The sequence below is a fragment of the Engystomops pustulosus genome, unplaced genomic scaffold (assembly GCF_040894005.1).
Source record: "Engystomops pustulosus unplaced genomic scaffold, aEngPut4.maternal MAT_SCAFFOLD_256, whole genome shotgun sequence".
Taxonomy (NCBI): Eukaryota; Metazoa; Chordata; class Amphibia; order Anura; family Leptodactylidae; genus Engystomops; species Engystomops pustulosus.
This window is the reverse complement of record NW_027285135.1, coordinates 35,502-61,460: the sequence shown is the minus strand read 5'-3', so window position 1 is coordinate 61,460 and position 25,959 is coordinate 35,502. Positions and strand designations below refer to the sequence as shown.

The 25,959-nt window shown below is 52.5% G+C and overlaps 1 protein-coding gene across 3 annotated transcripts in view; it reads left to right on the top strand.

Moving 5' to 3' along the window:
* Positions 1 to 23,762, top strand: part of LOC140110341 (protein mab-21-like 3) — a 79,280-nt gene extending 55,518 nt beyond the window's left edge. For 2 of the 3 annotated variants that reach the window (XM_072132180.1, XM_072132179.1), the window contains 4 exons: positions 20,988 to 21,279; positions 21,776 to 21,957; positions 23,066 to 23,260; positions 23,387 to 23,762. In XM_072132180.1, coding sequence (XP_071988281.1) covers positions 20,988 to 21,279; positions 21,776 to 21,957; positions 23,066 to 23,260; positions 23,387 to 23,647 — 930 coding nt within the window. In that variant the 3' untranslated portion in view covers positions 23,648 to 23,762. Of the gene's footprint in view, positions 1 to 9,438; positions 9,589 to 20,987; positions 21,280 to 21,775; positions 21,958 to 23,065; positions 23,261 to 23,386 lie in introns of those variants that run through there. The other variant, XM_072132181.1, reaches the window with a different exon arrangement.
* The last annotated feature ends 2,197 nt before the right edge of the window (positions 23,763 to 25,959 follow it).

The following is a 25,959-nucleotide window of genomic DNA, read 5'->3' as shown; positions in this document are numbered from 1 at the left end:
CCTCCCCTCTGGTACTGACATACTGGTGTGCGCTCCTCCCTCTGGTACTGACATACTGGTGTGTGCTCCTCCCTCTGGTACTGACATACTGGTGTGTGCTCCCCCCTCTGGTACTGACATACTGGTGTGTGCTCCCCCTCTGGTACTGACATACTGGTGTGTGCTCCTCCCTCTGGTACTGACATACTGGTGTGTGCTCCTCCCTCTGGTACTGACATACTGGTTTGTGCTCCCCCCTCTGGTACTGACATACTGGTGTGTGCTCCTCCCTTTGGTACTGACATACTGGTGTGTGCTCCCCCCTCTGGTACTGACATACTGGTGTGTGCTCCCCCCTCTGGTACTGACATACTGGGGTGTGCTCCTAACTCTGGTACTGACATACTGGTGTGTGCTCCCCCTCTGGTACTGACATACTGGTGTGTGCTCCTCCCCTCTAGTACTGACATACTGGTGTGTGCGCTCCTCCCTCTGGTACTGACATACTGGTGTGTGCTCCCCCCCTCTGGTACTGACATACTGGGGTGCGCTCCCGCCTCTGGTACTGACATACTGGTGTGTGCTCCCCCCTCTGGTACTGACATACTGGTGTGTGCTCCCCCCTCTGGTACTGACATACTGGTGTGTGCTCCCCCTCTGGTACTGACATACTGGTGTGTGCTCCCCCCTCTGGTACTGACATACTGGTGTGTGCTCCCACTCTCTGGTACTGACATACTGGTGTGTGCTCCCCCCTCTGGTATTGACATACTGGTGTGTGCTCCCCCCTCTAGTACTGACATACTGGTGTGTGCTCCTCCCCTCTGGTACTGACATACTGGTGTGTGCTCCCCCCTCTGGTATTGACATACTGGTGTGTGCTCCTCCCTCTGGTACTGACATACTGGTGTGTGCTCCCCCCTCTGGTACTGACATACTGGGGTGTGCTCCCCCCTCTAGTACTGACATACTGGTGTGTGCTCCTCCCTCTGGTACTGACATACTGGTGTGTGCTCCCCCCTCTGGTACTGACATACTGGTGTGTGCTCCCACTCTCTGGTACTGACATACTGGTGTGTGCTCCCCCCTCTGGTACTGACATACTGGTGTGTGCTCCTCCCTCTGGTGCTGACATACTGGTGTGTGCTCCTCCCTCTGGTACTGACATACTGGTGTGTGCTCCTCCCCTCTGGTACTGACATACTGGTGTGCGCTCCTCCCTCTGGTACTGACATACTGGTGTGTGCTCCTCCCTCTGGTACTGACATACTGGGGTGCGCTCCTCCCTCTGGTATTGACATACTGGTGTGTGCTCCCCCCTCTGGTACTGACATACTGGTGTGTGCTCCTCCCTCTGGTACTGACATACTGGTGTGTGCTCCTCCCTCTGGTACTGACATACTGGTTTGTGCTCCCCCCTCTGGTACTGACATACTGGTGTGTGCTCCTCCCTTTGGTACTGACATACTGGTGTGTGCTCCCCCCTCTGGTACTGACATACTGGTGTGTGCTCCCCCCTCTGGTACTGACATACTGGGGTGTGCTCCTAACTCTGGTACTGACATACTGGTGTGTGCTCCTCCCCCCTCTGGTACTGACATACTGGTGTGTGCTCCTCCCTCTGGTACTGACATACTGGTGTGCTCCCCCTCTGGTACTGACATACTGGTGTGTGCTCCCCCCTCTGGTACTGACATACTGGTGTGTGCTCCTCCCTCTGGTACTGATATACTGGTGTGTGCTCCCCCCTCTGGTACTGACATACTGGTGTGTGCTCCTCCCTCTGGTACTGACATACTGGTGTGTGCTCCCCCCTCTAGTACTGACATACTGGTGTGTGCTCCTCCCTCTGGTACTGACATACTGGTGTGTGCTCCTCCCTCTGGTACTGACATACTGGGGTGCGCTCCCCCCTCTGGTACTGACATACTGGTGTGTGCTCCTCCCCCCTCTGGTACTGACATAGTGGTGTGTGCTCCTCCCTCTGGTACTGACATACTGGGGTGCGCTCCCCCCTCTGGTACTGACATACTGGTGTGTGCTCCTCCCTCTGGTACTGACATACTGGTGTGTGCTCCTCCCCCCTCTGGTACTGACATACTGGGGTGTGCTCCCCCCTCTGGTACTGACATACTGGTGTGTGCTCCCCCCTCTGGTACTGACATACTGGTGTGTGCTCCCCCCTCTGGTACTGACATACTGGTGTGTGCTCCCCCTCTGGTACTGACATACTGGTGTGTGCTCCTCCCCTCTGGTACTGACATACTGGTGTGTGCCCCCCCCTTGGTACTGATATACTGGTGTGTGCTCCCCCCTCTGGTACTGACATACTGGTGTGTGCTCCCCCTCTGGTACTGACATACTGGTGTGTGCTCCCCCCTCTGGTACTGACATACTGGTGTGTGCTCCCCCCTCTGGTACTGACATACTGGTGTGTGCTCCCCCTCTGGTACTGACATACTGGTGTGTGCTCCCCCCTCTGGTACTGACATACTGGTGTGTGCTCCCACTCTCTGGTACTGACATACTGGTGTGTGCTCCCCACTCTGGTATTGACATACTGGTGTGTGCTCCCCCCTCTAGTACTGACATACTGGTGTGTGCTCCTCCCCTCTGGTACTGACATACTGGTGTGTGCTCCCCCCTCTGGTATTGACATACTGGTGTGTGCTCCCCCCTCTAGTACTGACATACTGGTGTGTGCTCCTCCCTCTGGTACTGACATACTGGTGTGTGCTCCCCCCTCTGGTACTGACATACTGGTGTGTGCTCCCACTCTCTGGTACTGACATACTGGTGTGTGCTCCTCCCTCTGGTACTGACATACTGGTGTGTGCTCCTCCCTCTGGTACTGACATACTGGTGTGCGCTCCTCCCTCTGGTACTGACATACTGGTGTGTGCTCCCCCCTCTGGTACTGACATACTGGTGTGCGCTCCTCCCTCTGGTACTGACATACTGGGGTGTGCTCCCCCCTCTGGTACTGACATACTGGTGTGTGCTCCTCCCTCTGGTACTGACATACTGGTGTGTGCTCCTCCCTCTGGTACTGACATACTGGTGTGTGCTCCTCCCCTCTGGTACTGACATACTGGTGTGTGCTCCCCCCTCTGGTATTGACATACTGGTGTGTGCTCCCCCCTCTAGTACTGACATACTGGTGTGTGCTCCTCCCCTCTGGTACTGACATACTGGTGTGTGCTCCCCCCTCTAGTACTGACATACTGGTGTGTGCTCCTCCCCTCTGGTACTGACGTACTGGTGTGCGCTCCTCCCTCTGGTACTGACATACTGGTGTGTGCTCCCCCCTCTGGTACTGACATACTGGTGTGTGCTCCCACTCTCTGGTACTGACATACTGGTGTGTGCTCCTCCCTCTGGTACTGACATACTGGTGTGTGCTCCTCCCTCTGGTACTGACATACTGGTGTGCGCTCCTCCCTCTGGTACTGACATTCTGGTGTGTGCTCCCCCCTCTGGTACTGACATACTGGTGTGTGCTCCTCCCTCTGGTATTGACATACTGGTGTGTGCTCTCCCCTCTAGTACTGACATACTGGTGTGTGCTCCTCCCCTCTGGTACTGACATACTGGCGTGTGCTCCCCCCTCTGGTATTGACATACTGGTGTGTGCTCCCCCCTCTAGTACTGACATACTGGTGTGTGCTCCTCCCCTCTGGTACTGACATACTGGTGTGTGCTCCCACTCTCTGGTACTGACATACTGGTGTGCGCTCCTCCCTCTGGTACTGACATACTGGGGTGTGCTCCCCCCTCTGGTACTGACATACTGGTGTGTGCTCCCCCTCTGGTACTGACACACTGGTGTGTGCTCCTCCCTCTGGTGCTGACATACTGGTGTGTGCTCCCCCCTCTGGTACTGACATACTGGTGTGTGCTCTCCCCTCTGGTACTGACATACTGGTGTGTGCTCCTCCCTCTGGTACTGACATACTGGTGTGCGCTCCCCCCTCTGGTACTGACATACTGGTGTGTGCTCCTCCCTCTGGTACTGACATACTGGTGTGTGCTCCTCCCTCTGGTACTGACATACTGGTGTGTGCTCCCCCTCTGGTAATGACATACTGGTGTGTGCTCCTCCCTCTGGTACTGACATACTGGTGTGTGCTCCCCCTCTGGTACTGACATACTGGTGTGTGCTCCTCCCTCTGGTACTGACATACTGGGGTGTGCTCCTCCCTCTGGTACTGACATACTGGTGTGTGCTCCTCCCTCTGGTACTGACATACTGGTGTGTGCTCCTCCCTCTGGTACTGACATACTGGTGTGCGCTCCTCCCTCTGGTACTGACATACTGGTGTGTGCTCCCCCCTCTGGTACTGACATACTGGTGTGTGCTCCCCCCTCTGGTACTGACATACTGGTGTGTGCTCCTCCCTCTGGTATTGACATACTGGTGTGTGCTCTCCCCTCTGGTACTGACATACTGGTGTGCTCCTCCCTCTGGTACTGACATACTGGTGTGTGCTCCTCCCTCTGGTACTGACATACTGGTGTGTGCTCCTCCCTCTGGTACTGACATACTGGTGTGCGCTCCCCGCTCTAGTACTGACATACTGGTGTGTGCTCCCCCCTCTGGTACTGACATACTGGTGTGTGCTCCTCCCTCTGGTACTGACATACTGGTGTGTGCTCCTCCCTCTGGTACTGACATACTGGTGTGCGCTCCTCCCTCTGGTACTGACATACTGGTGTGTGCTCCCCCCTCTGGTACTGACATACTGGTGTGTGCTCCCCCCTCTGGTACTGACATACTGGTGTGTGCTCCTCCCTCTGGTATTGACATACTGGTGTGTGCTCTCCCCTCTGGTACTGACATACTGGTGTGTGCTCTCCCCTCTGGTACTGACATACTGGTGTGCTCCTCCCTCTGGTACTGACATACTGGTGTGTGCTCCTCCCTCTGGTACTGACATACTGGTGTGTGCTCCTCCCTCTGGTACTGACATACTGGTGTGCGCTCCCCGCTCTAGTACTGACATACTGGTGTGTGCTCCCCCCTCTGGTACTGACATACTGGTGTGTGCTCCTCCCTCTGGTAGTGACATACTGGTGTGTGCTCCTCCCTCTGGTACTGACATACTGGTGTGCGCTCCCCGCTCTAGTACTGACATACTGGTGTGTGCTCCTCCCTCTGGTACTGACATACTGGTGTGTGCTCCCCACTCTGGTACTGACATACTGGTGTGTGCTCCCCCCTCTGGTACTGACATACTGGTGTGTGCTCCCCCCTCTGGTACTGACATACTGGTGTGTGCTCCCCCCTCTGGTACTGACATACTGGTGTGTGCTCCCCCCTCTGGTACTGACATACTGGTGTGTGCTCCTCCCTCTGGTACTGACATACTGGTGTGTGCTCCCCCCTCTGGTACTGACATACTGGTGTGTGCTCCTCCCTCTGGTACTGACATACTTGTGTGCGCTCCTCCCTCTGGTACTGACATACTGGTGTGTGCTCCCCCCCTCTGGTACTGACATACTGGTGTGTGCTCCCCCCTCTGGTACTGACATACTGGTGTGTGCTCCCCCCTCTGGTACTGACATACTGGTGTGTGCTCCTCCCTCTGGTAGTGACATACAGGTGTGTGCTCCCCCCTCTGGTACTGACATACTGGTGTGTGCTCCTCCCTCTGGTACTGACATACTGGTGTGTGCTCCCCCCCCCCTCTGGTACTGACATACTGGTGTGTGCCCCCTCCCTCTGGTACTGACATACTGGGGTGTGCTCCCCCCTCTGGTACTGACATACTGGTGTGTGCTCCCCCCTCTGGTACTGACATACTGGTGTGTGCTCCTCCCTCTGGTACTGACATACTGGTGTGCGCTCCCCCCTCTGGTACTGACATACTGGTGTGTGCTCCTCCCTCTGGTACTGACATACTGGTGTGTGCTCCCCCTCTGGTAATGACATACTGGTGTGTGCTCCTCCCTCTGGTACTGACATACTGGTGTGTGCTCCCCCTCTGGTACTGACATACTGGTGTGTGCTCCCCCTCTGGTACTGACATACTGGTGTGTGCTCCTCCCTCTGGTACTGACATACTGGTGTGTGCTCCCCCCTCTGGTACTGACATACTGGTGTGTGCTCCTCCCTCTGGTACTGACATACTGGTGTGTGCTCCTCCCTCTGGTACTGACATACTGGTGTGTGCTCCCCCCTCTGGTACTGACATACTGGTGTGTGCTCCTCCCTCTGGTACTGACATACTGGTGTGTGCTCCCCCCTCTGGTACTTACATACTGGTGTGTGCTCCCCCTCTGGTAATGACTTACTGGTGTGTGCTCCCCCCTCTGGTACTGACATACTGGTGTGTGCCCCCTCCCTCTGGTACTGACATACTGGGGTGTGCTCCTCCCTCTGGTACTGACATACTGATGTGTGCCCCCTCCCTCTGGTACTGACATACTGGGGTGTGCTCCCCCCTCTGGTACTGACATACTGGTGTGTGCTCCCCCCTCTGGTACTGACATACTGGTGTGTGCTCCTCCCTCTGGTACTGACATACTGGTGTGTGCTCCCCCCTCTGGTACTGACATACTGGTGTGTGCTCCTCCCTCTGGTACTGACATACTGGTGTGTGCTCCTCCCTCTGGTACTGACATACTGGTGTGCTCCTCCCCCCTCTGGTACTGACATACTGGTGTGCGCTCCTCCCTCTGGTACTGACATACTGGTGTGCGCTCCTCCCTCTGGTACTGACATACTGGTGTGTGCTCCCCCCTCTGGTACTGACATACTGGTGTGTGCTCCTCCCTCTGGTACTGACATACTGGTGTGCTCCCCCTCTGGTACTGACATACTGGTGTGTGCTCCCCCCTCTGGTACTGACATACTGGTGTGTGCTCCCCCCCTTTGGTACTGACATACTGGTGTGTGCTCCCCCCTCTGGTACTGACATACTGGTGTGTGCTCCCCCCCTCTGGTACTGACATACTGGTGTGCGCTCCTCCCTCTGGTACTGACATACTGGTGTGTGCTCCTCCCTCTGGTACTGACATACTGGTGTGTGCTCCCCCCTCTGGTACTGACATACTGGTGTGTGCTCCCCCCTCTGGTACTGACATACTGGGGTGTGCTCCCCCCTCTGGTACTGACATACTGGTGTGTGCTCCCCCCTCTGGTACTGACATACTGGTGTGTGCTCCTCCCTCTGGTACTGACATACTGGGGTGTGCTTTCCCCCTCTGGTACTGACATACTGGTGTGCGCTCCTCCCTCTGGTACTGACATACTGGTGTGTGCTCCTCCCTCTGGTACTGACATACTGGTGTGTGCTCCCCCCTCTGGTACTGACATACTGGTGTGCGCTCCTCCCTCTAGTACTGACATACTGGTGTGTGCTCCCCCCTCTGGTACTGACATACTGGTGTGTGCTCCTCTCTCTGGTACTGACATACTGGTGTGTGCTCCTCCCTCTGGTAGTGACATACTGGTGTGTGCTCCCCCCTCTGGTACTGACATACTGGTGTGTGCTCCTCCCTCTGGTACTGACATACTGGTGTGTGCTCCTCCCTCTGGTACTGACATACTGGTGTGTGCTCCTCCCTCTGGTACTGACATACTGGTGTGTGCTCCTCCCCTCTGGTACTGACATACTGGTGTGTGCTCCTCCCCTCTGGTACTGACATACTGGTGTGTGCTCCCCCCTCTGGTACTGACATACTGGTGTGTGCTCCCCCCCTCTGGTACTGACATACTGGTGTGTGCTCCTCCCTCTGGTACTGACATACTGGTGTGTGCTCCCCCCTCTGGTACTGACATACTGGTGTGTGCTCCTCCCTCTGGTACTGACATACTGGTGTGCGCTCCTCCCTCTGGTACTGACATACTGGTGTGTGCTCCTCCCTCTGGTACTGACATACTGGTGTGTGCTCCCCCCTCTGGTACTGACATACTGGTGTGCGCTCCTCCCTCTAGTACTGACATACTGGTGTGTGCTCCCCCCTCTGGTACTGACATACTGGTGTGCGCTCCTCTCTCTGGTACTGACATACTGGTGTGTGCTCCTCCCTCTGGTAGTGACATACTGGTGTGTGCTCCTCCCTCTGGTACTGACATACTGGTGTGTGCTCCCCCCTCTGGTACTGACATACTGGTGTGTGCTCCTCCCTCTGGTACTGACATACTGGTGTGTGCTCCCCCCTCTGGTACTGACATACTGGTGTGTGCTCCCCCCTCTGGTACTGACATACTGGTGTGTGCTCCTCCCCCCTCTGGTACTGACATACTGGTGTGTGCTCCCCCCTCTGGTACTGACATACTGGTGTGTGCTCCCCCCTTTGGTACTGACATACTGGTGTGTGCTCCTCCCCCCTCTGGTACTGACATACTGGTGTGTGCTCCCCCCTCTGGTACTGACATACTGGTGTGTGCTCCCCCCCTCTGGTACTGACATACTGGTGTGTGCTCCTCCCCCCTCTGGTACTGACATACTGGTGAGTGCTCCCCCCTCTGGTACTGATATACTGGTGTGTGCTCCCCCCTCTGGTACTGACATACGGGTGTGTGCTCCTCCCTCTGGTACTGACATACTGGTGTGTGCTCCCCCCTCTGGTACTGACATACTGGTGTGTGCTCCCCCCTCTGGTACTGACATACTGGTGTGTGCTCCTCCCTCTGGTACTGACATACTGGTGTGTGCTCTCCCCTCTGGTACTGACATACTGGTGTGTGCTCCCCCCTCTGGTACTGACATACTGGTGTGTGCTCCCCCCTCTGGTACTGACATACTGGTGTGTGCTCCTCCCTCTGGTACTGACATACTGGTGTGTGCTCCCCCTCTGGTACTGACATACTGGTGTGTGCTCCCCCCTCTGGTACTGACATACTGGTGTGTGCTCCTCCCTCTGGTACTGACATACTGGTGTGTGCTCCTCCCTCTGGTACTGACATACTGGTGTGTGCTCCTCCCCCCTCTGGTACTGACATACTGGTGTGTGCTCCTCCCTCTGGTACTGACATACTGGTGTGCTCCCCCCTCTGGTACTGACATACTGGGGTGTGCTCCCCCCTCTGGTACTGACATACTGGTGTGTGCTCCTCCCTCTGGTACTGACATACTGGGGTGTGCTCCTCCCTCTGGTACTGACATACTGGTGTGTGCTCCTCCCTCTGGTACTGACATACTGGTGTGCTCCCCCCTCTGGTACTGACATACTGGGGTGTGCTCCTCCCTCTGGTACTGACATACTGGTGTGTGCTCCCCCCTCTGGTACTGACATACTGGTGTGTGCTCCCCCCTCTGGTACTGACATACTGGGGTGTGCTCCTCCCCCTCTGGCAGGAGCTGATTTTATTTTAGCTTTTTGAACCCTTGTTTTTATTTAAAAAAAACCCTCTTTTGGAGAAAGCAGGTCCTGAGAACCTAAAGGTAGAGCAGGTCCTGTCAGCGCTCGGTTTATAATCCTCCATCCTTACTTTCAGGTCTTTGTGTCGTTGCTGTAGTGACTGACCCCCATTTCCTCTCTGTCTTTATGACTTTTGGATTCTCTTTCTCTCTGCGGCCTTTGGATTAGGAGCAGCCGGATTTACTGGCTCATTGGATGGTGCTGCTCAGGGGGCGCCGCTCGCTGCACCCCTGTATACAGGTAACGGGGGGATGTGTGGTATAGGGTATGTGTGCAGGAGGAAGACGCCAATAATACGATATTCAGCAGGTTACAAAGGGTTAAGGCCTAGATCACTGATGGCAAATCTTTTAGAGACCGAGAGTCCAAACTAAAGACCAACTAAACCGCTTACTGATGGCAGCGAGAACACAGATGTCACCGGACCCGAGGACACCAATAGCATCGACAGACGGGGGGGGGGGGGAGATTGGGAGTGACAGGACCCTGGGCAGGAGAAGGACCTGCAATGATGACCTGTCCTCACCTTCTCTTCCTGCAGTCTCCTCTCACACTCCTCCGCTATGTTCTACTCATCCCGATCCATTCATTTCCATCTATTACTGATGGACACATTGGGGCAGATTTACTTACCCGGTCCATTCGCGATCCAGCGGCGCGCTCCCTGTGGAGGATTCGGGTCTTCCGGCGATTCACTAAGGCAGTTCCTCCGCCGTCCACCAGGTGTCTCTGCTGAAGTCCGCTGGAGTGCATGATCCTATACTTGGTGAAGGTAAGTGCGTATCCCAATTTTTAATGAGGCGGTTTCTCCGAATCCGTTAGGTTTTCGTTCGGCCACGCCCCCCCATTTCCGTCACGTGCATGCCGGCGCCAATGCTCCATAATCCGATCGCGTGCGCCAAAAACCCGGGGCAATACAGGGAAAATCGGTGCAAAACGGAAATATTCGGGTAACACGTCGGGAAAACGCGAATCGGGCCCTTAGTAAATGACCCCCAATGCATTCCCCAGCAATATTCATACTATACCACACACATCACGGATACATTCCAGATTTCAGACCCGACACAGCTGAACCTACTAACGAGAACAGCGCATGCGCCAGCACCGCCCGACGTGACATTATCCTCCTACCTCCCATAGACACCCATGAGCCTGGAGCACGCTGTGCACTATACACCCGCAGCACCCGCTATCACCTTACTATGAATTATCCTCCTACCTCCCATAGACACCCATGAGCCTGGAGCACGCTGTGCACTATACACCCGCAGCACCCGCTATCACCTTACTATGAATTATCCTCCTACCTCCCATAGACACCCATGAGCCTGGAGCACGCTGTGCACTATACACCCGCAGCACCCGCTATCACCTTACTATGAATTATCCTCCTACCTCCCATAGACACCCATGAGCCTGGAGCACGCTGTGCACTATACACCCGCAGCACCCGCTGTCACCTTACTATGAATTATCCTCCTACCTCCCATAGACACCCATGAGCCTGGAGCACGCTGTGCACTATACACCCGCAGCACCCGCTGTCACCTTACTATGAATTATCCTCCTACCTCCCATAGACACCCATGAGCCTGGAGCACGCTGTGCACTATACACCCGCAGCACCCGCTATCACCTTACTATGAATTATCCTCCTACCTCCCATAGACACCCATGTTCCTGGAGCACGCTGTGCACTATACACCCGCAGCACCCGCTATCACCTTACTATGAATTATCCTCCTACCTCCCATAGACACCCATGAGCCTGGAGCACGCTGTGCACTATACACCCGCAGCACCCGCTATCACCTTACTATGAATTATCCTCCTACCTCCCATAGACACCCATGAGCCTGGAGCACGCTGTGCACTATACACCTGCAGCACCCGCTATCACCTTACTATGAATTATCCTCCTACCTCCCATAGACACCCATGAGCCTGGAGCACGCTGTGCACTATACACCCGCAGCACCCGCTATCACCTTACTATGAATTATCCTCCTACCTCCCATAGACACCCATGAGCCTGGAGCACGCTGTGCACTATACACCCGCAGCACCCGCTGTCATCTTACTATGAATTATCCTCCTACCTCCCATAGACACCCATGAGCCTGGAGCACGCTGTGCACTATACACCTGCAGCACCCGCTATCACCTTACTATGAATTATCCTCCTACCTCCCATAGACACCCATGAGCCTGGAGCACGCTGTGCACTATACACCCGCAGCACCCGCTATCACCTTACTATGAATTATCCTCCTACCTCCCATAGACACCCATGAGCCTGGAGCACGCTGTGCACTATACACCCGCAGCACCCGCTGTCACCTTACTATGAATTATCCTCCTACCTCCCATAGACACCCATGAGCCTGGAGCACGCTGTGCACTATACACCCGCAGCACCCGCTATCACCTTACTATGAATTATCCTCCTACCTCCCATAGACACCCATGAGCCTGGAGCACGCTGTGCACTATACACCCGCAGCACCCGCTGTCACCTTACTATGCATTATCCTCCTACCTCCCATAGACACCCATGAGCCTGGAGCACGCTGTGCACTATACACCCGCAGCACCCGCTATCACCTTACTATGAATTATCCTCCTACCTCCCATAGACACCCATGAGCCTGGAGCACGCTGTGCACTATACACCCGCAGCACCCGCTATCATCTTACTATGAATTATCCTCCTACCTCCCATAGACACCCATGAGCCTGGAGCACGCTGTGCACTATACACCCGCAGCACCCGCTGTCACCTTACTATGAATTATCCTCCTACCTCCCATAGACACCCATGAGCCTGGAGCACGCTGTGCACTATACACCCGCAGCACCCGCTGTCATCTTACTATGAATTATCCTCCTACCTCCCATAGACACCCATGAGCCTGGAGCACGCTGTGCACTATACACCCGCAGCACCCGCTATCACCTTACTATGAATTATCCTCCTACCTCCCATAGACACCCATGAGCCTGGAGCACGCTGTGCACTATACACCCGCAGCACCCGCTATCACCTTACTATGAATTATCCTCCTACCTCCCATAGACACCCATGAGCCTGGAGCACGCTGTGCACTATACACCCGCAGCACCCGCTGTCACCTTACTATGAATTATCCTCCTACCTCCCATAGACACCCATGAGCCTGGAGCACGCTGTGCACTATACACCCGCAGCACCCGCTATCACCTTACTATGAATTATCCTCCTACCTCCCATAGACACCCATGAGCCTGGAGCACGCTGTGCACTATACACCCGCAGCACCCGCTATCACCTTACTATGAATTATCCTCCTACCTCCCATAGACACCCATGAGCCTGGAGCACGCTGTGCACTATACACCCGCAGCACCCGCTATCACCTTACTATGAATTATCCTCCTACCTCCCACAGACACCCATGAGCCTGGAGCACGCTGTGCACTATACACCCGCAGCACCCGCTATCACCTTACTATGAATTATCCTCCTACCTCCCATAGACACCCATGAGCCTGGAGCACGCTGTGCACTATACACCCGCAGCACCCGCTGTCATCTTACTATGAATTATCCTCCTACCTCCCATAGACACCCATGAGCCTGGAGCACGCTGTGCACTATACACCCGCAGCACCCGCTATCACCTTACTATGAATTATCCTCCTACCTCCCATAGACACCCATGAGCCTGGAGCACGCTGTGCACTATACACCCGCAGCACCCGCTATCACCTTACTATGAATTATCCTCCTACCTCCCATAGACACCCATGAGCCTGGAGCACGCTGTGCACTATACACCCGCAGCACCCGCTATCACCTTACTATGAATTATCCTCCTACCTCCCATAGACACCCATGAGCCTGGAGCACGCTGTGCACTATACACCCGCAGCACCCGCTGTCACCTTACTATGAATTATCCTCCTACCTCCCATAGACACCCATGAGCCTGGAGCACGCTGTGCACTATACACCCGCAGCACCCGCTGTCATCTTACTATGAATTATCCTCCTACCTCCCATAGACACCCATGAGCCTGGAGCACGCTGTGCACTATACACCCGCAGCACCCGCTATCACCTTACTATGAATTATCCTCCTACCTCCCATAGACACCCATGAGCCTGGAGCACGCTGTGCACTATACACCCGCAGCACCCGCTGTCATCTTACTATGAATTATCCTCCTACCTCCCATAGACACCCATGAGCCTGGAGCACACTGTGCACTATACACCCGCAGCACCCGCTGTCACCTTACTATGAATTATCCTCCTACCTCCCATAGACACCCATGAGCCTGGAGCACGCTGTGCACTATACACCCGCAGCACCCGCTATCACCTTACTATGAATTATCCTCCTACCTCCCATAGACACCCATGAGCCTGGAGCACGCTGTGCACTATACACCCGCAGCACCCGCTATCACCTTACTATGAATTATCCTCCTACCTCCCATAGACACCCATGAGCCTGGAGCACGCTGTGCACTATACACCCGCAGCACCCGCTATCACCTTACTATGAATTATCCTCCTACCTCCCATAGACACCCATGAGCCTGGAGCACGCTGTGCACTATACACCCGCAGCACCCGCTATCACCTTACTATGAATTATCCTCCTACCTCCCATAGACACCCATGAGCCTGGAGCACGCTGTGCACTATACACCCGCAGCACCCGCTATCATCTTACTATGAATTATCCTCCTACCTCCCATAGACACCCATGAGCCTGGAGCACGCTGTGCACTATACACCCGCAGCACCCGCTATCATCTTACTATGAATTATCCTCCTACCTCCCATAGACACCCATGAGCCTGGAGCACGCTGTGCACTATACACCCGCAGCACCCGCTGTCATCTTACTATGAATTATCCTCCTACCTCCCATAGACACCCATGAGCCTGGAGCACGCTGTGCACTATACACCCGCAGCACCCGCTATCATCTTACTATGAATTATCCTCCTACCTCCCATAGACACCCATGAGCCTGGAGCACGCTGTGCACTATACACCCGCAGCACCCGCTGTCACCTTACTATGAATTATCCTCCTACCTCCCATAGACACCCATGAGCCTGGAGCACGCTGTGCACTATACACCTGCAGCACCCGCTATCACCTTACTATGAATTATCCTCCTACCTCCCATAGAAACCCATGAGCCTGGAGCACGCTGTGCACTATACACCCGCAGCACCCGCTGTCACCTTACTATGAATTATCCTCCTACCTCCCATAGACACCCATGAGCCTGGAGCACGCTGTGCACTATACACCCGCAGCACCCGCTATCACCTTACTATGAATTATCCTCCTACCTCCCATAGAAACCCATGAGCCTGGAGCACGCTGTGCACTATACACCCGCAGCACCCGCTGTCAGCTTACTATGAATTATCCTCCTACCTCCCATAGACACCCATGAGCCTGGAGCACGCTGTGCACTATACACCCGCAGCACCCGCTGTCACCTTACTATGAATTATCCTCCTACCTCCCATAGACACCCATGAGCCTGGAGCACGCTGTGCACTATACACCCGCAGCACCCGCTATCACCTTACTATGAATTATCCTCCTACCTCCCATAGACACCCATGAGCCTGGAGCACGCTGTGCACTATACACCCGCAGCACCCGCTATCACCTTACTATGAATTATCCTCCTACCTCCCATAGACACCCATGAGCCTGGAGCACGCTGTGCACTATACACCCGCAGCACCCGCTATCACCTTACTATGCATTATCCTCCTACCTCCCATAGACACCCATGAGCCTGGAGCACGCTGTGCACTATACACCCGCAGCACCCGCTGTCACCTTACTATGAATTATCCTCCTACCTCCCATAGACACCCATGAGCCTGGAGCACGCTGTGCACTATACACCCGCAGCACCCGCTGTCACCTTACTATGAATTATCCTCCTACCTCCCATAGACACCCATGAGCCTGGAGCACGCTGTGCACTATACACCCGCAGCACCCGCTGTCACCTTACTATGAATTATCCTCCTACCTCCCATAGACACCCATGAGCCTGGAGCACGCTGTGCACTATACACCCGCAGCACCCGCTGTCATCTTACTATGAATTATCCTCCTACCTCCCATAGACACCCATGAGCCTGGAGCACGCTGTGCACTATACACCTGCAGCACCCGCTATCACCTTACTATGAATTATCCTCCTACCTCCCATAGACACCCATGAGCCTGGAGCACGCTGTGCACTATACACCCGCAGCACCCGCTGTCACCTTACTATGAATTATCCTCCTACCTCCCATAGACACCCATGAGCCTGGAGCACGCTGTGCACTATACACCCGCAGCACCCGCTGTCACCTTACTATGAATTATCCTCCTACCTCCCATAGACACCCATGAGCCTGGAGCACGCTGTGCACTATACACCCGCAGCACCCGCTATCATCTTACTATGAATTATCCTCCTACCTCCCATAGACACCCATGAGCCTGGAGCACGCTGTGCACTATACACCTGCAGCACCCGCTATCACCTTACTATGAATTATCCTCCTACCTCCCATAGACACCCATGTTCCTGGAGCACGCTGTGCACTATACACCCGCAGCACCCGCTATCACCTTACTATGAATTATCCTCCTACCTCCCATAGACACCCATGAGCCTGGAGCACGCTGTGCACTATACACCTGCAGCACCCGCTATCACCTTACTATGAATTATCCTCCTACCTCCCATAGACACCCATGAGCCTGGAGCACGCTGTGCACTATACACCCGCAGCACCCGCTATCACCTTACTATGAATTATCCTCCTACCTCCCATAGACACCCATGAGCCTGGAGCACGCTGTGCACTATACACCCGCAGCACCCGCTGTTACCTTACTATGAATTATCCTCCTACCTCCCATAGACACCCATGAGCCTGGAGCACGCTGAATTGCCCCGGGTTTTTGGTGCATGCGATCAAATTGTGACGCATTGGCGCCGGCATGCACTCGACGGAAATCGGGGGGAGTGGCCGTAAGAAAACCCGACGGATTCTGAAAAACCGCTGTATTTAAAAAAACAAAAGTGTCGCTTGACACGCACTTACCTGCACCCGGCCTGGTTTGGTGAACTTCAGTGCATTCCGATGGAATTCAGCAAAGCAGCGACACCTGGTGGACGTCGGAGGAACTACCTTAGTGCATCGCTGGAAGACCCAAATCCTCCACAGAGAAAGCGCCGCTGGATCGCGAATGGACCGGGTAAGTAAATCTGCCCCATTCTCTCTATGTATTTACTTATTTTTAAATACTTCCACGCGTTTTTTTATCCATCAATGTAAATTAATTTTTGTTTCATTACCAGAGATCATTAGAAGTTACGCTTCTGTATAACACAACCTCATCCAATCCGTCCATTATTCTAACCTTGATATAAATTTATTTGTGTTTCCACTTACCTTCATATCTGATCTTTGCTGTATTTCTATATATATTATTTTAGCAGTTGAGGGTTTGAACCCGAAACGCGTTGTGACTTTTAATGACAATAACAACCTCAGTTTTTTCCTCGCTCTGAATGCGCCATTCGGTTAGTTAGAAAATCAAAATACACAAATCTTGTCCCATCTTGTGGCGTCTGAACACAGATGACTCTGAGGGCGGCAGCAGAAGGCGCATGCGTCATAGTGATGCGTCAAATAGCCATTATACGATATTACACCTATAGCTCTTCCCCTTGACCTTCTTTTGTCTGCCGTTTAGACCTCACACTTCCTGCAGTCTCCGGTAGACCAGAATGCTTCACCTACAGGAGGAGCCTGTCCTGTGTGCCAACTCCATAGGCTCCACCACTGGCCTAGACAAAACTGGCCCTGAGGCTTGACCACTTCCCAGCTGTCCCTACCTAATTGTCCAGCCTATCCTGAGTGGTAGGTAACAATAAATTGATGTTCATTTTCTGCCCCAAAGAGCAAACATATAGACAAAGACAAAACAATACAAACCCCAAAGCAAGGCCAACCAGATAGAAGCCAGAACCAAGACAACAAATGCAGTACAAAATCAATAGGTAGGATAGTGAGACAACAGGCAAAGATCAAGATGTACACCAGTTACCTCAAAGTGAGACCATAGCAAGCAGGAGGAAATAGTCATCAATCCTTTTATGTCATCCCAATGAGGTAGAAACTTGTGTGGGGAGAGTCACGGCAGATTAACTTTTTGAAAATGAGAACAGAGTCCACAGGAGACTCCTCCTCTTAGATTGTAAGCTCCTGCGACCATTGTACAAGCACTGTCACCTCCTGTCTCCTCATAGATTGTAAGCTCCTGCGACCATTGTACAAGCTCTGTCACCTCCTGTGTCCCCTCCTCCTCATAGATTGTAAGCTCCTGCGACCATTGTACAAGCACTGTCACATCCTGTGTCCCCTCCTACTCATGGATTGTAAGCTTCTGAAACCATTGTACAAGCACTGTACCTCCTGTGTCCCCTCCTCCTCCTCATAGATTGTAAGCTCCTGCGACCATTGTACAAGCACTGTCACCTCCGGTGTCCTCTCCTCCTCATAGATTGTAAGCTCCTGCGACCATTGTACAGGCACTGTCACCTCCTGTGTCCTCCTCCTCATAGATTGTAAGCTTTGCTTACCATTGTACAAGCACTGTCACCTCCTCCTCATAGATTGTAAGCTCTTGTGACCATTGTACAAGCACTGTCACCTCCTGTCTTATCTTCCTCATAGATTGTAAGCTCCTGTGACCATTGTACAAGCACTGTCACCTCCTGTGTCCTCCTCCTCATCATAGATTGTAAGCTCCTGTGACCATTGTACAAGCACTGTCACCTCCTGTCTCCTCCTCCTCATAGATTGTAAGCTCTTGCGACCATTGTACAAGCACTGTCACCTCCTGTGCCCCCCTCCTCATAGATTATAAGCTCTTGTGACCATTGTACAAGCACTGTCACCTCCTGTGTCCTCCTCCTCATAGATTGTAAGCTCCTGTGACCATTGTACAAGCACTGTCACCTCCTGTGTCCTCCTCCTCACAGATTGTAAGCTCCTGTGACGATTGTACAAGCACTGTCACCTCCTGTCCCCTCCTCCTCATAGATTGTAAGCTCCTGTGACCATTGTACAAGCACTGTCACCTCCTGTGTCCTCCTCCTCATAGATTGTAAGCTCCTGTGATCATTGTACAAGCACTGTCACATCCTGTGTCCTCCTCCTCCTCATAGATTGTAAGCTCCTGTGACCATTGTACAAGCACTGTCACCTCCTGTGTCCCCTCCTCCTCATAGATTGTAAGCTCCTGTGACCATTGTACAAGCACTGTCCCCTCCTGTGTCCCCCCTCCTCATAGATTGTAAGCTCCTGTGACCATTGTACAAGCACTGTCACCTCCTGTGTCCCCTCCTCCTCATAGATTGTAAGCTCCTGTGACCATTGTACAAGAACTGTCACATCCTGTGTCCTCCTCCTCCTCATAGATTGTAAGCTCCTGTGACCATTGTACAAGCACTGTCACCTCCTGTGTCCCCTCCTCCTCATAGATTGTAAGCTCCTGTGACCATTGTACAAGCACTGTCACCTCCTGTGTCCTCCTCCTCATAGATTGTAAGCTCCTGTGACCATTGTACAAGCACTGTCACATCCTGTGTCCTCCTCCTCGTCATAGATTGTAAGCTCCTGTGACCATTGTACAAGCACTGCCACCTCCTGTGTCTCCTCCTCCTCTAGATTGTAAGCTCCTGTGACCATTGTACAAGCACTGTCACCTCCTGTGTCCCCTCCTCATAGATTGTAAGCTCATGTGACCATTGTACAAGCACTGTCACCTCCTGTGTCCCCTCCTCCTCATAGATTGTAAGCTCCTGTGATCATTGTACAAGCACTGTCACATCCTGTGTCCTCCTCCTCCTCATAGATTGTAAGCTCCTGTGACCATTGTACAAGCACTGTCACCTCCTGTGTCGCCTCCTCCTCATAGATTGTAAGCTCTTGTGACCATTGCACAAGCACTGTCACCTCCTGTGTCCCCTCCTCTTCATAGATTGTAAGCTCCTGTGACCATTGTACAAGCACTGTCACCTCCTGTGTCCCCTCCTCCTCATAGATTGTAAGCTCCTGTGACCATTGTACAAGCACTGTCACATCCTGTGTCCTCCTCCTCCTCATAGATTGTAAGCTCCTGTGACCATTGTACAAGCACTGTCCCCTCCTGTGTCCCCTCCTCCTCATAGATTGTAAGCTCATGTGACCATTGTACAAGCACTGTCACCTCCTGTGTCCCCTCCTCATAGATTGTAAGCTCCTGTGACCATTGTACAAGCACTGTCACCTCCTGTGTCCTCCTCCTCGTCATAGATTATAAGCTCCTGTGACCATTGTACAAGCACTGTCACATCCTGTGTCTCCTCCTCCTCATAGATTGTAAGCTCCTGTGACCATTGTACAAGCACTGTCACCTCCTGTGTCCCCTCCTCATAGATTGTAAGCTCTTGTGAACATTGTACAAGCACTGTCACCTCCTGTGTCCCCTCCCCCTCATAGATTGTAAGCTCTTGTGACCATTGTACAAGCACTGTCACCTCCTGTGTCCCCTCCCCCTCATAGATTGTAAGCTCTTGTGACCATTGTACAAGCACTGCCACATCCTGTGTCATAGATTGTAAGCTCTTGTGACCATTGTACAAGCACTGTCACCTCCTGTGTCCCCTCCTCCTCCTCATAGATTGTAAGCTCCTGTGATCATTGTACAAGCACTGTCACCTCCTGTGTCCTCCTCCTCCTCATAGATTGTAAGCTCCTGTGACCATTGTACAAGCACTGTCACCTCCTGTGTCCCCTCCGCATAGATTGTAAGCTCCTGTGACCATTGTACAAGCACTGTCACCTCCTGTGTCTCCTCCTCCTCATAGATTGTAAGCTCTTGTGAACATTGTACAAGCACTGTCACCTCCTGTGTCCCCTCCCCCTCATAGATTGTAAGCTCTTGTGACCATTGTACAAGCACTGTCACCTCCTGTGTCCCCTCCCCCTCATAGATTGTAAGCTCTTGTGACCATTGTACAAGCACTGACACATCCTGTGTCATAGATTGTAAGCTCTTGTGACCATTGTACAAGCACTGTCACCTCCTGTGTCCCCTCCTCCTCCTCATAGATTGTAAGCTCCTGTGACCATTGTACAAGCACTGTCACCTCCTGTGTCCTCCTCCTCCTCATAGATTGTAAGCTCCTGTGACCATTGTACAAGCACTGTCACCTCCTGTGTCCTCCTCCTCATAGATTGTAAGCTCTTGTGACCATTGTACAAACACTGTCACCTCCTGTGTCCTCCTCCTCATAGATTGTAAGCTCATGTGACCATTGTACAAGCACTGTCACCTCCTGTGTCCTCCTCCTCCTCATAGATTGTAAGCTCATGTGACCATTGTACAAGCTCTGTCACCTCCTGTGTCCCCTCCTCCTCATAGATTGTAAGATCTTGTGACCATTGTACAAGCACTGTCACCTCCTCTGTTCCCAATAATGTGTGCAGTGCTTTTTAATATGATGATACTATAGAAATAAAGAGTATAACCCCCTGTGGTTTCCCATACATTGCAGGTTTTGTCTCCGTCACAGCTCTTGGTGACAGTCCCTCTACGGGGACTGAGTGGTTTTCGGCAGAAGGCTTCCAGAAGATGGCGGTACTACACACCCAGCGGTGGGCCACTCCACAGCCCGGTGATGGAGCCAGAGAAGCTTCACCAATGGTTGGAGGTTGAGCAGTTTCACAAGAGCAGTGCACACTGGCATGACACCGACGTCTCCATCCAAGGGGACATAGTGCCGGCACGTGTCCTCAGCATTCTCCAGGGACTCCTCCAGAGAGCCATCCCCGCCTGTAATCTGACCGGTAAGGGACCTCCTTATAGTGTCCTCCTTACATACATCATTATCTACAGTAACTGGCTGGATGTCTGTACACAAGTCAATAATACAGAAGCCAACAAGGGCATCTCCTCCGATGTGTCACCGGATAAAGGCCGGGCTTCAGGGAAAGTCACATCAGCAATGTGGTCCCAAAGCTCGTGCCATCCTAGCCGGGTCACCAGCCTCATAGATACACCTGTGCTGATTTCCAGTGTGGGGTATGAATGATCCTTCCTGGTAGCCAGGGGTCAGATGAAGATCTCCATGTGGATGCATATTAGGTTAAATGAAGTTATTTGATGACAGAAAGGCTTGTAAGCCATAATATTTAAAAAAAAGAAAGAAAATCATCTTCATTAATGGAAACATAACGACATGGGCAGCCATGACTAATGAAACATTAGTCCCATCAGTGAGGGGTTAGTCCCTGTTATCAGCCATTCTCAGCTTTCCCTTATGTTGTTGTTTTTCATCCTCAGACAGGGTAAACCTCCCGGAGTCCATTGGTCCCACCATAAGAGCAACTGTGGAGACCTCAGGACAGACCGTGGAGGTGGAGCTGCTCCCAGTGGTGGAGATCCCTGGATGTTGGCCTCGAAAGGCTCGATGGCCACGGTTCTTTAAGAGATGGCCCTCGAAGGACAAAGCGCGTTGTGTAAAGGTCTTATATTTTTTTTACTTTACCTCTTTCATAGTCGTTTTATAATTATTTTAATGTTCATAACAGGGGCGGGGCTGTGACTACCTCTCACACATAATATGATGTTGTCAGCAGTAACAGATGACAAGGCTGTAAGGCGTGTGGATCCTCTGTCTTGTGTAGACACCTGTGCACACTGTAACGTCACCACCACTAAAGGCTTGTCTGGTGACACCAGTGGCTGATCTATAGCGCTCTCTTTGATGTCTCGAACATCATTGGCCGCCATCATTTCTGCTCGATGTGCATGGACTTTCATCAGTAACAGCTCTGAGACCCCTGATCCCTCGTCCAGAGTAGATGCTCCCCCTGGTTCATACAAGATGATGACGCCTGTGCCTGGTCGTGTGGTCAGGTTCTTGTAGGTCATCTAGCACACAGATCCCACTAACTGGTCTGTGCTCTCACCTCACTTACATGTGCCTGGAGTTGTGTGATATTAGCCCGGAGCACACGGCATTGTTGTGTGTGATGCAGCTAGAGGACACTCCTATCTCTTTCTGTGACCACCTGCTGAAGGCTCTTCTCTTTGGCGTTTGGTGACTCTTTGGTGAAGAGTTCACCTGTGAAATGTTAGAGGGCATTTCGACCAAATATCCCTCATTCAACATGAGTAGTGTATATAAAATGCTGAGCAGTGTTAAAGCTTGAAAAAAAAGAAACTTTAGTACATTTTTTTATCATTTAACAAAATGGAGAAATCTTCATCCCACAGATATTTGATGTGAGCAGGCTGCGTATTCATCTCAGATCATTTGTAGGCAGGTTTGAAGGAACTCCGCAGGGAGGTTGTTCCTAATATCCTGGAAAACTAGGGACAGACCTTCTGTGGTTGTGGGGTCTCGCCATGGAGGTTGTTGCAGACATCTTCAGTAGATGAAGTGTGCTCCAATCCATCTGTCTCTTCAAGTAATCCCAGACGGAATATATACGATTTTGCTATTGATATTGATATACCCTTCTATATACTGTGCAGCATTATCTCTACATCTTCTCTGTATATCATGTTCTTTTCAACTCGTCAGATGTTTGGCGCTTTGTATCCTGAAAAAATTGTATTTTCCTTTAGTCTTTTGGCTTTGACCTTCTGGCTCGCACAAATTACCACTGGCAGCTGTCATTCCTGCGTGCAGAGCGCCTCCTCCTGGAAGGAATAGATGAGGATGGAGGGTGCCGCATGAAGTGCCTGCGGGTGGTTCGGCAGCTGAAGGAAGATGTGTGGTGCCCGGGATCCCGTCCCGTTATAACCTCGCAACATCTGCAGGTAAGAGTCCGCATAGAGCCGGGCCTTTTTCTTGCTCATTATCTCAGAATTTGGTGCGTGTAACTCCTCATACGTCGGCATTTTACCCATGTACACAAATTATATCCTGAATTCTATTCCTTCCAGATGATTCTCCTTTGGGAGTGTGAGCGTAACCCTTCCTCTAAGGCTTGGCTTGATTTTGGTTCCTGCTTCCTACGTCTTGTGCGAAGACTTCTGAAATGTTCCCGGCAGCGGTTTCTGCGCCATTACTTTGTTAGACGCGCAAATCTTCTTAAATATGCAGATGCCAACCAGCTGGACAAACTGGCGGACAAACTATGCAGATTCCTGAAGAATCCCACTATGAATCTGTCTCAATACTATGAACATGCATCTGTCTGCTGAGACCACCCCTGAAGGGAAAGTGGCGGAGACTGCCCCTGAACAACTGCCTCCATCTGCTGAGACCACCCCAGAAGGGAAAGTGGCAGAGACTGCCCCTGAACAACTGCCTCCATCTGCTGAGACCACCCCTGAAGGGAAAATGGCAGAGACTGCCCCTGAACAACTGCCTCCATCTGCTGAGACCGCCCCTGAAGAGCAGCCAGATGAGACCGTCCCTGCTGCTGAGACCGCCCCTGAAGAGCAGCCAGATGACACCGTCCCTGCTGCTGAGACCGCCCCTGAAGAGCAGCCAGATGAGACCATCCCTGCTGCTGAGACCGCCCCTGAAGAGCAGCCAGATGAGACCGTCCCTGCTGCTGAGACCGCCCCTGAAGAGCAGCCAGATGACACCGTCCCTGCTGCTGAGACCACCCCTGAAGAGCAGCCAGGTGACACCGTCCCTGCTGCTGAGACCGCCCCTGAAGAGCAGCCAGATGAGACCGTCCCTGCTGCTGAGACCGCCCCTGAAGAGCAGCCAGATGACACCGTCCCTGCTGCTGAGACCGCCCCTGAAGAGCAGCCAGATGAGACTGTCCCTGCTGCTGAGACCGCCCCTGAAGAGCAGCCAGATGACACCGTCCCTGCTGCTGAGACCGCCCTTGAAGAGCAGCCAGATGAGTCCGTCCCTGCTGCTGAGACCGCCCCTGAAGAGCAGCCAGGTGACACCGTCCCTGCTGCTGAGACCGCCCCTGAAGAGCAGCCAGATGAGACCGTCCCTGCTGCTGAGACCACCCCTGAAGAGCAGCCAGATGACACCGTCCCTGCTGCTGAGACCGCCCCTGAAGAGCAGCCAGATGAGACCGTCCCTGCTGCTGAGACCACCCCTGAAGAGCATCTGGCTAAGATGACGTTCATCAAGTGAATGGTGATGGCACTACGTGTCCTGAAGAATCCCCTGCAGCATGCAGTGACGAACATAGATCCGGACCTCTGCTCCAAATTTTCAGAAACAATACTGGAAAATGTGGATTGTCTTGGAAACTTCATGTGTGTAATGGTTTCATATGGTTCCAGGGATAAGACTTGACGGAGAGAATAATCTGGGTTTCACATTGGAGGTGAGGATGACTTGTTATTTGGGTCCACGGCGACGGGTACAACTGGTTTATAGAGGGATCAGAGTCATTGTCAGGCGGCACAGCGGTCACAAAACCTTTGTGGTAGATTGTAGTCATCCATGTAGTGGATGGAGGTAAGTAAGACTACCTACAGCCATTATCTATGTGTATTATTTACATGTTCTAGGCTGTGAATGTCACTTGTTATCCTATGAGACCGGCCCCATAAAAATAAACTCTGCCATGAATAACTCTGGGTCACTGGCACCTTCTGTCTGTCTGTAAAAGATCTTTTCTATAATTTAATTATTAGTTTCTATCTTTATTTTCTATTTTTCACTTGTTTCTGTAATTTTTGCCCCTTCAATAATGTCCCCCCCACTTGTTTCACGCCTTTTTATTAGTGAACCCTCATAATTTTCATGGCCCCCCTCACAACCATCGTGTGGCGTGGCTGGGTCCCCTCTGTCAGCCATCAGGGAGTTCTCCCATTGCCCCTAGTTATAGTGGCTCCATATTTTGGGATATACTTTGGTAAGCAGTGACGTGGTGCCCTCATATCTGCTCACGAGGCTGCGAGCTGGGAATGTCTGGCAGTACACAGATAGGTCACAAGGTGTCAGTGCTGCTCCACGCATGGTGACTGCTCCCTGTGCTCTGTATCCATCCACCTCCTGCTCCTCCTCATGACTTGTCTCTATGCACCACAGTCTATGTCTTCACATAACATATGTGGAATCTTCTGCAATATCTGAATAGACTTGCATGATCTCTGCTTGCTGTCAGTAAATGTAAACTATGACATAATAATGTGCAGGTTCTGTGATATCCTGAGATTTGGTCTTTTTTTGGCATGGTGCAGTATAAGGTTCTCCCCTCCCCCTTGTCGCATATTATTCCCAGTTCCATCACTCAGATTGCGTGGAGCTGCCAGAGGCCAGGAAAGGGTTAAGGGGCGGCTGGAATGTGGATGGATATTTAATAGCTGCCTATAAATGTCCAGGATGGAGAAGGCTATGACAGGCTGATAACAGAGAATGTAGTCATTAAGGCAGGCGAGTGAGCGAGCAGGGGGAAGCCATCCCCCCTCCTAAACCAACATCATAAAGAGCCTTTATTACACCAGAACCTGCAGGGAACGTCCTGTCCTGACCTTATACCAGGAGAACCGACCCACGTACACAGAGGAGAGGCGGCACCACCAATACATGGGAA